The sequence below is a fragment of the Furipterus horrens genome, unplaced genomic scaffold (assembly GCF_987537825.1).
Source record: "Furipterus horrens unplaced genomic scaffold, mFurHor1.1.pri manual_scaffold_4, whole genome shotgun sequence".
NCBI lineage: Eukaryota > Metazoa > Chordata > Mammalia > Chiroptera > Furipteridae > Furipterus > Furipterus horrens.
This window is the reverse complement of record NW_028327174.1, coordinates 185,947,058-185,963,170: the sequence shown is the minus strand read 5'-3', so window position 1 is coordinate 185,963,170 and position 16,113 is coordinate 185,947,058. Positions and strand designations below refer to the sequence as shown.

The window sequence follows — 16,113 nt, the reverse complement described above, 5'->3', positions numbered from 1 at the left end:
ATGCTTGAGAGATGTTAAGCAAGGCTAAGCTGTCATGAAAAAAACCCACCAAACATTCAGTTGGCCAAAAAAATCCATATGGTTTTGTCTGGAAAATAGAAGACATTTTTCATTTCACCAGAAACTTTATTGGTTTGGATATTTTAAGTAGGTTGGCCATCTCCTGCATGGTATAATGCTGATTGTTTTCAATTGATGTCTCAATTTGATCACTATCAACATCAACTGTTCTACCCTACTACGGAGCATCGTCCAGCAAGAAATGTCCAGCATGAAACTTTGCAAACCACTTTTGACACGTTCAATCAGTCACAGCAACTTCTCCATACACTGCACAAATCCTTTTTTGCATTTCAGTTGTGTTTTTATTCTTGAAATAATAAAGCATAATATGCTAAAAATGTTGCACATTTTCTTTCAACTTCAACATTAAAATGGCTATGCAGAAATTCAATTTTGATGTTTTTTTTTAAATGCACACTGATATGACATCTGTCACAATACTATCTGAGAAAATTGTTTCAAATTAAGTTAAAGACAACTAAGCGCTACTAGAGCCATCTCACAGAAAAAAACAAATGTACTTTTTGGTCAACCCAATATATAATGAGGGGGTGGGGAAGGGCAAAAATGGTGTAAGTAGTTAAAAGGTACAAACTTCTATTTATAAATAAAATAATAAAGACCTGGGAATGTAATGTACAGGATGGTGCCTATAGCTAGTAATATTATATTGTATATTTGGAAGTTGCTAAGACAGTAGACCTTAAAAGTTCTCATCACAAGAAAAAGAATTGTAACTATATATGGTTAAATGAACGTTAAGTTTATTGTAATCATCTCATAATACATATAGATTGTATACCTAAAACTCATACAATGTTACATGTCAATTATACCTCTAAAACTTTAAAACAATTTACTGATGAGAGAAAAACATGGATTTGTTGTTCCAATTATTTATGCATTCATTGGTGGGCAGGGAAGTAGAGGACAATCTTTATTTTATACTCTTCAGTATTGTATTCTTTGCAAATAATTCATTGTGTATTGACTTTGTGTCAGTCAAGCAAAAGTCAAAATGTCGGGGCGGGGGGGAGGGGGAGTTAGGTGGGATTGGTTAACTTAATGTACTATGAAGTCATGAACAACAGAAAAAAGGGTGGTGGTGTAAAGCTTTTGAATTAACATGAAAGAATGTTTATGGGGGGAAAGTACTGATGCAGAACTTTATAGTGATTGTGAATCTGCACCCCACCCAAGTTGTATCTGGGGCTACTCATATGTGTGTGGAGACAAGGACTTTTTGATATGCACTCAACTGTACCTGTTTACCCATTTTCTCCAAGGAGTGAGACAGGGGAAAGGACTTCCACTTTTAATCTTATGATTTTTCCGAATCATTTAATTATTTTTTTTACAGAGGTCATGTATAGTTTCTATAATAAGAGCAATAAAGGAAATAGTGTCTTTAATGTTAAGTACCTACTTAAAAATATTTTTTGCCTACGTTACACCTGGAATAGACATAATTCAGTTTTCTAGACATTAACTAGGGCTTTATAGATGTCCACTTTTAGGAATAAACGCAATTTTAACGCATTTAGAATCTTAATTTCTTCCTCTTATTAAAAAAATGTATGTGATCTTTAACCTAATATGTTAGGACAGTACCATCACTTACAGCACAGCAATTATGCAACCCCTTAATTTGAATTCCATTTTGCAAGCTTTTTTTTTTTTTCCCCCCAAGTATATGGCCTCACGGACAAACTGCAGGTATAAAGTTAAAAATCGGTATATTCAAAGGAAATCACTCGGGTACCAGAAGGAATGTAGGTATTAGAATAAATACATTAAAAAAAAAGTTCATATAAGCATATATACTTGAATTTCAACTTTAAAAAATCTTGATTTAACTCTTAGTAGTGCTTAGTGATTTTCCTTCACTCAGTAGTCTTAGTTCCTAAGAGCACCAGAAACCTACACTTCATCGCTGTCTTTAAGTGAGAAAAGGAGCCCAAGGAGCGTGGTCCGGGGCCGCTCGCAGCGCCCGCGACTGAGTCAGCGCCCGGGCGAGAAGTTCGGCGGGAGGCGCAGGGCGGGGCTTCCTCCCGCCGACTCCGAACGCGGCTCTACTTTCCCGAGTCCACGTCTCTTCCTCTGGACAGGCGTGTTTCTTCAGGTCGGGACCAGACAACGTGACAGCCACAGACTGCTCAAAAGGGAGCTTCGGCCACGCCTCGAGGCTCTCCCCCGGTCGGGGCAGTCCTGCCCAGCTCGGTGGAGCCCCTTGCGGACCGCAGTGCGCGACTCTCCGGAGCCGAGCCCGCCGAACGCCCCGCTTCTGGCTGCCCACCGCGCGGCGCCGAGCGCAGCATCCCCGGCATGGAGACCGGCTCGGACTCAGGTCAGAGACCCGTGCGGCCGCCCGGCGCCAGGGCCGCTGCAGGCTGCACCGGCGCGGCGGGGCGGCTAGGCCAGGTCGCCCGTGCAGGCCGCCGCGTGCCGGATCCGCGCGGGGAGCGCTCACGGGCCGGCTCCGGCGCGCGGGGCGGGCGGCGGCAGGTGGGCAGGACGATCCGCGAGCGAGCGAGCGAGGGCGGGCGGGCGCGCGACGGGCCCGGCGGGGGGGCCGCTGGGAGGATGGCTCAGCTCTTTCTAAATATAAAACCAGCGTGAGTTGGACGAGCGCGGCGCGGAGCCGCAGAGCCGCCGCGCGGGCCGGGCGCACCCGGGCTCGGCCGACTCACGGCGGCGGCTCCGCAGGGGCGCGAGGCTGCGGGAGCGCCGGAGTCGCGACCTCGCGGGGGACGGCGAGAGCGACGCGTGCAGCGAAGAGGACGCAGGCAGCGGCGGCGGGCGGGCCTTGTGGGCGCAGCGCGGCCCGCGCGGGACGACGCGAGGCGGCTCCGGGCCCCTGCAGCAGAGCGAGCCGCGAGCCCCCCGCGCCGCCGGTCCGCGCCCTCCCTCTCCGGCCCCTCCCTCCCGCCGCGGCGCAACATGGCTGCGGCCGCCGCCTCCGCCTCCCAGGACGAGCTGAGTAAGTGCCTCGGCGAGCCTGCGGCCGCCGAGCCGGAGAAGGCGCGGCCGCAGGGACGGAGGGCAGGGGCCGGGAGAGCAGGGGCGCGCTGCCGCCGGCTGGGCGCGGGGCCGGCTGGGCGGGCGGCGGCCCTGGCGTGCGGGGGGCTAGGGCGTTCGGGCCTGGCGGGCGGGCGGGGCGCTGGACGCCGCCGCCGCCGGCGTTTGTAGGCCTCGGGTTTGCACCGTCACGTTGCGAAATTGAAACCGGAGCCCCAGGCGGAGCCACCTCTGTCCGCGATCCGCCCCGGCTCAGGGGTGGGGGGAGCCCAGCCCCCTGCCCACGGTGCCTGCGCTGGCGGACCGGCCCGAGCCCCGGGGTGGCGGTGTGCCAGCCCGTCCCGTCTGACCCCGTTATGGCCCCCCGGTCCCAACTGTTGGGCGAGTTCTAGAAATGGAGCTTTCAGGGAGAGGAAGAAGGTGCCTTTCTGTGACACCCCAGAAATGGGCGGAAAGGCCAGGAACAGGAGGTGACCGTCGCTCAGGTGGAGCAGGAAGGACGGCGGGCAGAGGGTAGCGGCACTGGCCGCAGGAGAAAGCGCGGAGTGACAGCGCTGTCAGAAAGGAGAGCCAGTGCACGCTCGACCTTAAACGTTGCAGTTTTCCAGGGCACGGCGGTCCACGTTCGTGGAGAGCGGTGGTCACCCTGAATTCCAGGCCGCCACGCCCGCCGCCCGGGGTCGCCTCGATGCTTTGTGGGAAGTGTAGTTCCAGGGCGTCTCAGGCCCACGGCGGGGTCAGAGAAATTGAATTTTCCTCGGACGTGGAAGGTAGCACTTGCTGATTGCATCTGGGGCGGTTAGATGATATGCTTTCAGGTGAGTTTGTGTTGTTTCCTCAAGGCCGCCCTTCAGTTCATGGCAAAAACAAGAAAGATGCTATTTAGGGATGCCTGTGCGTTTGACATGGGCTGAAGCATAGGTGAGGTGTCCCAAGCTGTGTGCAGTTTCTGTTGTGACAGCCCCGTCTGAATTTTCCATATGAAAGTAGCTGTAAACGTAACTTGTGTCTTTGGTGCTTGGCAGTTTAAAGGCACTTTTATGTGCGTGATCTCACTTTTGCCCTCATAACAGCCTTATGAGGCAGGTAGGTGGGAATTATCCTTGTTTTAAAGAGGAGGCAGGTTCAGAGAGATTAAGTTCCTTGCTGTGTTAGCACAGAACTGGTGGGGCAGGAGTCATGTTTGCTCATTTTGAAGCTGAAATAAACAGTTGGTGTGACCCTGGGCAGGCTGAGGCAAGGTCTCAGGGCCAGGGTTAGACCACGGGCTGATAACCACGGAGCTGATGGCTTGTCTGTCAGTTCCGAGCTGGAGCACCATCAGGCCCTCCAGGTGGATTGGTTCCCTGATTTTTTTTTTTGTTGTTTTTGTTCTATTTTTTGTTACTGTGGTAAAATACACATAATAGAAAATTTACCATCATAACCATTTTTAAGAATACAGTTCAATAGTATTAAGTACGCTCGTATTGTTGTGCAACCATTACCACCATTCACCTCCGAAACTCTTATGATCTTGCGAAACTGAATCTCGACATACATGGAGCCCTAACTCCCTTACTTGTGTCTCCTCTCAGCCCCAGCAACCACCGTTCTACTTTTTGTCTCTATGATGTTGGCTACCCTGGGTATCTCATGGAAGTGGAATCATACAGGATTTGTCTTTTTTGTTACTTGCTTATTTCACTTAGCCTGAAGTCCTCAAGGTTCATCCATGACAGGATTTTCTTCCCTTTTAAGGCTGAATGGTATTCCATTGTATGTAGGTATCATGTTTTCTCATTCATTTCATCTGTCAGTGGAAACTTGGATTCCTTGTATGTTTTAGCTATTGTGAATAACGCTGCTCTGAACATAGGTGTACACATATCTCTTTGATATCCTGCTTTTAATTCCTTGGGTATTATTTCCTAAGGTGGAATTGTTTGATCATAGAGCATTCTATTTTTAATGTTCTGAGGAGCCACCATTCTGCTTTCCACAGTGCATGTGCCATTTTGTGTTCCCACCATCAGTACACAAGGGTTTCAGTTTCTCCGTGTCCTTACCAACAATGTTATTTTCTGTATTTTTGATAGTAGCCACCCCAATGGGTGTGAGGTGGTCTGACATTAAAAAGTTCTATACTGCGTGATAGCTGAGTTCCTGTTGTACCACTAAACACATTAAAATCTGAACTACCAGTTGGAATGAAAACAGAACCTGAGGAAGAATTGGATATCTTTTGAAAGTGGCTGACATATTTGTACATTAGGTACCTGTTAAAGTGCTGAAAGTACTTCTGGTTAAGGAAGTTTTTGGCTTGCGCAGGGACTGGAAAAGTCAGGAACAAATAGCTCCAATCCTTTGTTTTCCAGTTCTGTTTGGTTGAATTATTAATCATCGACCACAGATATCTGTTGACTTGTTTGTTGTATTTCTTCAGGAAAGAGTGAACACTTGGCAGTTGATACCTTAGAATAATTTAACTTGAGGTCACACACATATATACTGTCTAAGAAGTTTCAGATAACTCACTTTTAGTTTCAGAATGGCTATAATAAAAGGATAGATGGCTGGCAAAAGGTGCATTTTAAAAAAGGAGCTAAGTATCTGAATATTTACTGGCTATTATTTTTGAGTTAGATGATAATAAAAGCAAGCTACTAGATGCCAGCATTGTTTTTCTTCCTTAATATTTTATTGTAAAAACCTTCAAAAATACAGAAAAGTTGAAAATGAGCATTTATATGCCTACTACTTAGATTCTACATTTCATATTTTACTAGCTATCATATATCTGTCCCATCTTTCAATCCATGTTTTAAAATTTTATCTTAATTATTTTTTTATTCAGAGAAGATTGTGGTAGGATACACATAACATAACCATTTTTAGTGTGTTCAGTGACATTATGTACTGAATCCATTTTTTGATGTATTTCAAAGTAAATTGGAGACATCAGTACATTTCCCTAAATATTTTAGCCCGAGCCTTGTTTTAAGTGCTTTGTACATATTCTTTCATTTGTCAAAATAATCCTGAGAGCTAGGTAAAACCATCACTATTTTATGGAATGGAAAACAGGCTTTTTAGGTTCCTAAGCTCCTGCAGCTAGTAAGTGGTAGAGTTGGATCCCAATGTCTCAGACTCCAGCGTGCATTCATAACCAGTCTTTGGGCTGAATTACCTCTGTTTACCACAGTTAGAATGTTCATGCTGATGAAAAGATGCTTTGCTAAATTCTCTGCCAAATGTTACTTTAATTCAACTACATATTCGACTGCTATTTAACATTGCTGTGGGGCATAAAAGAAATACCAAGGAATTATAATACTGTTGAGAAGGAAGAGTAGGAATACATACAAATAGATATAAGTAAGGGCCCAAAATGTCTCATTATATGACATAAGTAATGCTAAAGTAATATTATCATCTGTAGTACCAGGTCTCTTATTTAGAGATGTATATAATCAGCAACATTGAGTTTCCATAAATTCAAATAAACATTTTTTTACCTTTATATTTGAAATGATATAAATGTCATACATTTAAATTAAATCTACCCCTGCTTTCAAATGTACCTGTCACCACGCTTTGCGGGAGCTGCTGAGAAGAATTGACGGTTAGGGTTGTCTTATTTGACTTTATTTTTTGGAGTAGTATCATTGATGTATGAGGGTTGGAAAAAGGTAAGCAGGATAATCCTGGGCTGGGATTTGTTAGAATTTGTTTTCACAAGTATCATGTAATTGCCACTTTGAGTCAGCTATTGTGGCAGAATAATAGTAAAGCTGATGTTGTCTTAACTGTGTGTTCTAATCACTTGTACATATTAACTGATTGAAGCGTTACAGCAATGTTCCCCGTGAATTTGATACCATTACTGTCTCAGTGGTAGAGTTTCCATCATATTACAAAGTTACAGCTTGAACTCAGATTCTCTGATTCCTGTTTTGCTAGTTCTGCTGTACCACTGTAATTATTCTCTCTGAAAGGGAAACTATACAATTTATAACAAGATCAACAAACTACCCCTCCCTGCCCCCCCCGTCTTGCTAGCTTCTAGAAGAAATCTCCTGTAGTGTATAAAATGTGGCAATACTCTGATGTATATTGAATAGAACATATTAGAGTTTGAGGTAAGATGGCAAAATAGAGAACATTTAGTTCTGATTGTTAAAGGCAGTTCTGAAATCTAGTTTGTGAATTACTTAAGGTTATAGTCTATAGTTTTATTTCCTTATATAATTGTTTAGAATGAAGTGAAATTAAATGCAGGGCATTTGAGCTCGTTTTTCTTCTAATATTATCCTGTGGCAGTCTATGAAAAAGTTGACATTGTAGTTATATTTTAGCAGTGGGTAGGGAGATTTCTGACAGAGAAGGAAGCATTTGAGACTTTTCACCTGGTCAGCTGTTCAGTGGTTTCATATTCTGGGCTGTATAATTACAAGGCATCCCCTTTGTATCTGATTTTCACTGGGATAAAGACAACATGTGAAGAAGCAACAGCCTGCGATCTTAAAGCTCATTGATACTATTCAATCCGACCATTTGACATAGCCACGGGAAACTTCAATTGCAGAAGCTAGCCAGATAATCAGCATGTCAAGTACTTTTTGAGAGAGTTTCTGCCAGTGCCAGGAATCCTAGTGGCTTTTAGAGGATGAGACGTGGAAAGCTGTGTAGGTGAATATGCTTCTGTGGGCATACTGCGATGGTTGCTCTCCTGACAGCCATGCATGCAAATGAGCTGATCTTTGGCAATGGGCGAATCAAGCTTGTATCATTTAAATTTTGGTTACTCAACCAAATAGGAACGTTAAAATGGAAAATAACTATTTCTGTTTTTCTTTTTTTTACTTCTAATTTTTCACTTCCATCCCATTCTGTTTTGCTTATGCTTTCAGTAAACTGTAGTGTTTAATAAAGGGCAATATCCATGCGAATAGTTGGCACTAGGGCATTCGACCTTGTTCAGAAGATAGATGTTAAAATTGTAGGCACTGCCAGTGTGCTCAGACGGTCTGATCCAAGTTGCTCATCTCTGGTTTCAGTCCTGGCCAGTCTCTGCCTTGATACTTGCCATCTGTATGGCTTGGTTTTCCCACACATTTATCAATTCAATAAGCAAACTTGAAAGTTGAGTGACTTACTTATGGTCCTGTCCTCACAGGGCTTGGAATTCAATGTAGAGACAGATTTATATGTAAATATAAATAACCAGTACTAAGGATGATATGAAAAATGCCTAATACAGCTCTTTGGAAATGTCAAAAAATGAGACTAGCATTCCAGCCTAAGGAAACAGTAGCTCAAGCTGAGATAGAGGTTGAAAACTATTTTGTGTTTTCAGAGAAAGTTTCAGTAAGTCTGATTCACTTTGGAATGGGGTTGCTATGGCTGCATGCAGTACTGTGGAAGGAGATAAGATTTGGAGTTTGAGACTTGGCCCCTTTTCCCTTTTACCATTTGGGATCTTGGGCAAATTACCTTACCTTTGTAAGTCTGTTTCTTTATCATAAAACTAGGATAATGAGAAATACTCATAGTGTTATTAGGATTAATGTATGTGAAAATGCACTGCATACAATTAAGCTCTGTATAGATTGTTATTTTTAGTGGTGGGGGCAGTAGGAGATGAAGCTGGGAAGGTTGGTTGAGACCAGCTTATAAGGGAATGCCAACACAATTAGTTTGGACTTTGTTCTGTAGACAGTCGAGAACCATCAAGAACTTTTAGGCAGGGGTGTAACATGAGTAGATGTGTTTTATAAAGATAACAGGTGGCAGTGGTGTAACACTGATTATAAGGATCCAGAGACCGAGAGCAGCAAGACTGATGAGGGTATCACAGTGGCCAGGGAAAGGAAGTCTAGGGTCTGAATTGGAACGGTGGGAAAAGAAGTTTAGGGTCTGAATTGGCAAGGAGGTAATATAATCTAGAATTTCTAAAATAGGTAGACATTATTGGCTAAGTAGATGAGGGTTATTCAGGAGAAGGAGTTAGAGATAATTCCAGGAAATCTATCTGAGAGTTGAGAGGGATGGAGAGTGTAGTCTTTAGAGCAGTGGTTCTCAACCTTCCTAATGCCACGACCCTTTAATGCAGTTCCTCACGTTGTGGTGACCCCCAACCATGAAATTATTTTCGTTGCTACTTCATAACTGTAATTTTGCTACTGTTATGAATCGTAATGTAAATATCTGATATGCAGGATCTATTTTCATTGTTACAAATTGAACATAATTAAAGCATAGTGATTAATCCCCAAAACAATATGTAATTACATATGTGTTTTCTGATGGTCTTAGGCAACCCCTGTGAAAGGGTCTTTCGACCCCCCAAAGGGGTCACGACCCACAGATTGAGAACCGCTGCTCTAGACAGATGTAGGGAGGTAGAAGTGGAAACAAAGAGAGAACAGGTTTGTGTTTAACAAATAAATTATTTGTTCATTGAATGAATTGAATTATTGAGGTACCCATGTTGACTTGTTTAGGGAAGCTGTTTCTGAAATAAGAGGCTAAAACCCTGGTACTAACATCAGAGCTGGTTTTGAGTCCTTGCTCTGCCTCTTTATAATGTCCTATACAAGGACCCTAACTTCTGGGTCTTGGTTTTCCCATCTGTGGAATGGGTTAATAACAAAACCCATTCTACAGGGTTGTTATAAGACTGGGAAGAGATAATGCATGCTAAGAACTTGGCACAGGGCTAGGCACGTGGATTGAAGCTTCGGGGAGAGTGGGGAACGGTGGTGGAGTCCCGGGAATGGACACATGGTCCAGAGGACAGCTGTCTGGGGGCTGTGCATGTGTAGGAGTGAGAAGGAGATGAAGAAGAACTAGGCAAGGGGATTGGAGTGCTGAGAGAAGGCACTGGTTCCCAGGGTTATGACTGTTAACCATTTACATTCTCAGTTAACAACATGTGTGCCTACCTACCAATAGTCTTCTTGTAAAACTGTTGTATAACTCAGGTACTTTCTTTAATTTTAGCAGGAGGTTTTGTATGTTTATGATATATACATATGTACATATATGATAATATATATGTTGCATTGGTCTTAAGAGTTTTTTAGTCTTCAGTGAATAATTACCAGTGTATTTTAAAAATCATTAGCATATTCTACACAGCAAGTTTTATTTATGAACATATTTCTTACTGTTTCTCCAATTTGGTAATCAGTATAATTTTTTTCCCTTATTCTGAATTTTCAAAGCGGGGCATCAGTTAGGAGATGTTAGCATAGGAATGAAAAGTGCTTTTTAAAAAAATAGTGGCTATGAGTGTAAACTTTTTAATTGCTTTTTTTCCTGGTGTTCTAAATAATAGATTCTTTATACAATTGTGTATGTGCGAGTGGATGAACATACGAGTGGTGATCCAGAGGATTTTTGTCAAGATTGGATAAACCATGTATCACATTGATTATAGAGGTTAGTAGATTTAGTTCTGTAGGATGTGTGCATTTTTTTAATATTAACATTTAAAAATGCATCGGTTATCCAGAAGCAGTTTCCCCTCTAGATCTTCATGGGCTTTTCTCCTTTTCTCTCTATCCTGAGAGAGTCAGTTTGGTTCATGTTAGTTTGTATAGACCTGAAGCCTCTATTCTCTGTCATCACATGAACAGTAATTCAAAAAGTTAGCAAGAAAGAGAAAAGGATAAAACTCCATGATGTGAGTTAGCAGTGTGCACAAGGAAAGGACCATGACTGTTAGGTTTACAAGTAGTATTGTCTGCCACAACCACAGAAAATGATTTTACTTGCTCCAAGAATGTCATCGTGGAGTTAATTGTTTTATTTGTGAAAAGAGGCATTGAGAGAGATATTCTGGTAATTGGATAGTCTTAATTCTGTCATTTTGACATGCACTGTGATGGAAAAGCCACGTGATTGTATTTCATTCTGAGCCTGAACAGGAGTATGGTGTCAGTTTCACTCTTGGATGATAGTGGATGGTCCTTTGATTGAAACTCTGTAAGTTCAGATCGTAATTCTCAGATATCATGAGCTCAATATCCAGTGAGTTCCAGTGAGTAGCTGGGATTTTGTAGCTTCAATCCAAAGGTGCATTTTGTTGCTCTCTTCTAATTTAACTATTGGGTTTGGGTCCCTCTTCCCCTGGTGCATTTTAAAAAAATCTTCAGCCAAGGACATTTCTTTTCAGAAAGAGAGGAAAGGAGAGAGAGGAACATCCATGCTAGAGAGAAGCAACATTGATTGGTTGCTTCCCGTACACTCCCAGACCGGGATTGCATGTGCCCTGACCGGGGATTGAACTCACAACCCTTTGGTTGTGGGACAGTGCCCTAACCAACTGAGCCACACCAGCCAGGGCCATTCTGTTTTTCAGTATGTATACTGCTGATGGTGGTGTTTGAGGCCTTAATTCATTTAGGTGGAATTTTGAGGGATGAAATGAATGCAATATTTTATAAACTAAAGTTCAGCGTTAGAACAACTTTTGCTGTTTTACATAGCTTCATTCCATCACAGAGAAATGGAAAATTGAGACGTTGGAGGAATTGTTTAGAATTTGTTAGAAGAAAAATGAGGACATTGTTTATATGCTTTTGGATTCTTTCTTTCTTAAAGCTTTTGGCCCTGTAATAGATGTGTTAATGTCATTATGATATAGCGAAGGCAAGCAGGTCAAACCACTAATGCTGGGATTTAAATAGTGACTTAAGGAACATTCTTGAGTTTACACAGCAAGATGAGCATTGTCCTAAGTAATTAGCTACTTTGGGTGGATCTTAACTATCATACACTTGGTTTTTATGCAGCCTGAACTCTTGCATAGTATATATTACCTTCTCTAAGCCAGCTTTCATAAGCTAATCTCTCTGCTCATCAGTTTACTAACACTGATATCTAACTGGGTATCTGCCAGCTACTGTCCTGGGGGAAAGGGCCTCCTTGGGAGGTGGGAGTGTTTGTGGACCTCAGTGCATCTGGAGTCTGGCACGTATTCATTAAATTACAGATGTAAGCCGTTGTCTCTTTATTTGGCCCAGCCCTGCCAAGCTAGCCTTATGAGTTCTTCCCTCCCTTTGTGTGTGAAAGAGGGGTACTGGGGATGGGGTGTGTGAACAGGGAGGAGTAGCCTTGCTATGGGCTATGGTGGGTTGGTTGGTAGGGGACCTAAAGTAGCCTGACATCATACGCCGATGGCTGGGACTTCTGAAGTGGCAGGAGAGGAAAGACTCCCCTTCCCTGCTCACTGGGGCATCCTGATGCAGGGGTTTCTGTATCAGAGCATCTGCCTGGGCCCTGGGAGTAAGACTGGTGCGTTAGGGCTCAGGAAGATGGCCTGTCTAACTGCGATATTTCTGGGTGGAAGGGACACCAGCAGGGACTGTGTTAGCAGGAACCTCTTGCTCAGGACCTCATTGCCTGCAAGGGTTCTTATTTGCCACCCCCTTGGGCTGCTCTGGCTGGAAGGAGACAGCTCCCGCAGGATGGATCATCTCTTTCTGGGAATGGATCCTCTCCCACCTCTGACTTAGTATATTTGTGTTTAGTGCTGGACTTCCTGACATTCTCCTTTTTAAGTCTATTTGCATTTAAGGAGTTCTTTTAAAAAGGTGGGGGAGGAAGCAAGCCTGTATTTAAAAACTAAGGGTAGAGATCACAATTCTAAGCATTAATTTAAAAGAAGTATCCTGCTGACCTCATTTGGATTTTGCCAAGTATTTATTAATTAGAGGGACATTTAGTAAGTTGGAATGGTATATAGGAATCAATAGATGATGTGGACTTTAACTGCCAGTTAGAGCCTGGTTAGATTTATAATTCATAGGATTTACCTACCAGAAAAGATTGGGTGTTACATACCAAATCTAGATGCCAGCTAGAGCATCCTTATTCTTCACAGTTTCAGCCTCAAACTCCTAACTGCAGATACAGTATTGTGAAAGTTCAAAGGTATTTTAGCCCCTCCATCACATCCAACTTTTGTGAATTTCCTATGATTTAGTTTACTCTTGCTTTTCTTAGCTGCTGGGCTCTTATTTCTGAAAATGGTGTTCTGGATCTAACCAGGTGAGCTTGGATGTGAAATCCCTGTTTCACTGGTATGCACACATGGATCCCCTTTCCCAAGCCCTTCAGGAGTTTAGTTAACTCTTAAAGATGTGGTGAGTCATGGGCGAGGAGGCTTTGCGGTAGAGCCTTGATTTTCCTCCCTTTCACTGGTCTGTCCTCCCTCCCTCTCCTTTTCTTCTCTCCTCTCCTTCTGTCTGCAGGAACTGCTGCTCCCCTCCTGATTTCCTGATTTGGAGCACAGTTCTGCCACACAGTCGGACCTTCTGGAATTTCTCTCTCCCTCCTTCTCTTCCTCTTCTTTTACTAAAACAATCCTGAGCGCTTGTTGTAGTATTAAAAAACACATAGTCCCCTTTTCCAAGAGGTTCTAATGTCAGGTGTTACAAATTGCCACCAATCCCTTCTTTCCCTTGCTAGAGGTGTTAGCTGTATAAACTTCGAAATAGCTTTTCTAATGCAGAGGAGGTAAGGTTTCATAGATTCAGCAGGTATCTGAGCAGCTCCTGTCTGCCAGGCACCGAGTTCAGTGCTGGAATCCCGAGAGATGTAGGTCACAGTTTCTCAGCCTGGAGAGCGCTAGAGATGGATGCAGCCCATGAGGGAGTTTGGTGGAGTCAGATTCAAGGCGCACCTCAAAGAGTTGTTATGGTCTTGGGAAGGGAAGCTTGAACAGTTGCATAATGTACAGCAAAAGGTGACCAAGTGGCAGGAGAGGTTTAGAAAGGTGTGTGGGAGTTGGTAGGGCCAGGACGGATTGTGTAAGGGTGGGGTGTGTTGGATTTGAGTTGGACTTTGGATAGGGAGGATTTGGGTGTGTGGAGAGGAAGAGATGGTGGGGAGAGCATTCCCGGTTGAGGTCTGGTTGACAAAAAGAATTGGGTCGGAGAACATACAGTGCACTTAATAAGCTATTGCAATTTTGATGGCAGTTGGGGAATGAATGGGATGCATGGTTAAGAAGGTCCCTTGAGGCTAGAGTCTTAGAAAAGACTTCCTCTCTGATCTGATAGTCATCCTAGGCATGTGCTGGCTGCTTAATTTTTAATATATTTTTCTAGAAGTGCATCTTTTTTTTTTTTTTTTTCCTTCTGGCACAGACCTTCCATTTGTACTTGGACCCTGTTACGAGCTGGCTTAAGCAAAAACCGGGCACTTACTCTAAGGAATCAGGGAGTTTATGGAAACAAGAGGGGCCTTCAGGAGGGCTTTGGAATGAAGGACTGGAAGTCATCCAGTCCTTCCAGCCTCTCTCTGCGCCTCCACTCCATTCTTGCCGCAGACCAGCTTCTCCGACTGTGCTCCGTGGCAGGCTGAAGATGCCCCTCTCACATCTCCTCCGGCCCACTCTTGCAGGTCCAGACACACCAGGGAGGGCTGACTCTTTGGTCCCAAGGCTGAACCTGAAGAAGGGATGAATTGAGTGAGGGGCCCGTTCTGACAACATTGGCTGTGTAGACAGGGTACAAAGCCGTGTTGTATACAGTTGTCTAGCAAGGCTTAGAATTATCTCCCATGTTCTTCGCCGCAACCTGACTGTCTTAGCCCTGCCACTTTCTACCTTTCTGATAATCTCGGCCAACATTCTTAATGAATTCTAGGTGCTGTGTCCTCATCTGTAAGTTGGAGCCAGTATTACCTACTTCAGAAATGGGGCTTTAGAGGGAGGTACTGTGTTCTAGTGTGTATTTGTAGGGTAAAGACCTTTCTTGGTTTAATTTACAAGTCTGTGTCTCATTAGCTTGGTGACCTTTGGCAAGTCAGTCAGATCCAGGGCCCCAGGTTTACATGCATAAATGCAGATAATAGCTGCCCATCTCATCTTTTTTTTTTTTTTTTTGAGGCTCAAAAGGCCATGTGAAACTGCTTTGTGACTATAAAGTGTTTACATAGGTGTGAATCAAAAGAAAGTAAATATTAGGGAGAATGTTTCTTTGTGAAATTATTCTGTTATGTAGTCTAGTATATTTCTGTGGTAACTTGACAGATCTTTCTCAAAATATCCTGTAGCTTTAGGTTATTAATTGATTTATGATGCAGTAGGCAGTGGACTCATTATTTTCAGCTTTCCCTTTCAATCTCAGCTTCCAATTAAGGCCTCATACTTTGTTTGTAATTTAAAGTCTACTTTCCTATTCAGAAAAAATACTCTTTGTAGAAAATCTAAGCAACTTAAAAATATCTGTAACCTATCACCCTGAAATATAACCATTTTCTTTTTTTAAATCACACAAGTTATTCCTGCTCATGAAGTAAATTAGTGATGACATAGAATTAAACAAGCCAAAAAAGAATCCTGAAATTCCACCGCATGGAGATACGCACTACTTTATAGCCCTTTCCCGATTCTTTTTGACAGTGTATACTTTTCTTGCATACTTTCCAAGGAGTGTTTTGATGTTCAAGTTGTCATGAGAAGATGACACCCTAAGAAACTGATTTAATGCTTTTTTCTTTCTTTTCTTTTCCCCTTAAGTGATGATGTGAGTGAAAAACCAGTATTTTGCCTTTTGCAATCCTGTGAGAAAATAATAGCCTTTCCTCCTTTACTTAGAATTCAAAGTTGTATTTTTTTGGCGAGATCTGGCGAGTGACTGATTTATGTGGACAGTTTTATTTCTCAAGAATAATTACACGTTTTCAGAAATATCAGTGGCTAATGGTGCATAACACCAGTGTGAAGTCCTTCAACCTTTGTTGGTTATTTATTAAGAGTGTAGAAGGAGGGAAGGTCTCTTCTTTCACTTTAGATAGAGGAACTAAAGACAGGTGAATACAGTCATCCCTCTCTATATCACGGTTCACTTATTGCGGCCTCACTGTATCACAGGATTTTTAAAAATATTATATTTAATTATTGTGGATTTTTCGCTATGTCGCAGGATTTTGCAGTACTGTACAGTAAATACTAAAATAAATGTAAGGTTCCTACTTCACGGATTTTCACCTATCACGGGGGGTTGGGGTGTGTGTCAAGAACGTAATACCCATGAT

The 16,113-nt window shown here is 43.0% G+C and overlaps 1 protein-coding gene across 1 annotated transcript in view; it reads left to right on the top strand.

Moving 5' to 3' along the window:
- The first annotated feature begins 2,951 nt into the window (after nt 1–2,951).
- The window catches only part of ECPAS (Ecm29 proteasome adaptor and scaffold), a 94,367-nt gene continuing 81,205 nt past the window's right edge, over nt 2,952–16,113 (top strand). Inside the window, exon 1 of the mRNA XM_090274559.1 lies at nt 2,952–3,043. Within this exon, the coding sequence (XP_090130685.1) occupies nt 3,004–3,043 (40 nt within the window). The 5' untranslated portion in view covers nt 2,952–3,003. The remainder of the gene's footprint in view (nt 3,044–16,113) is intronic.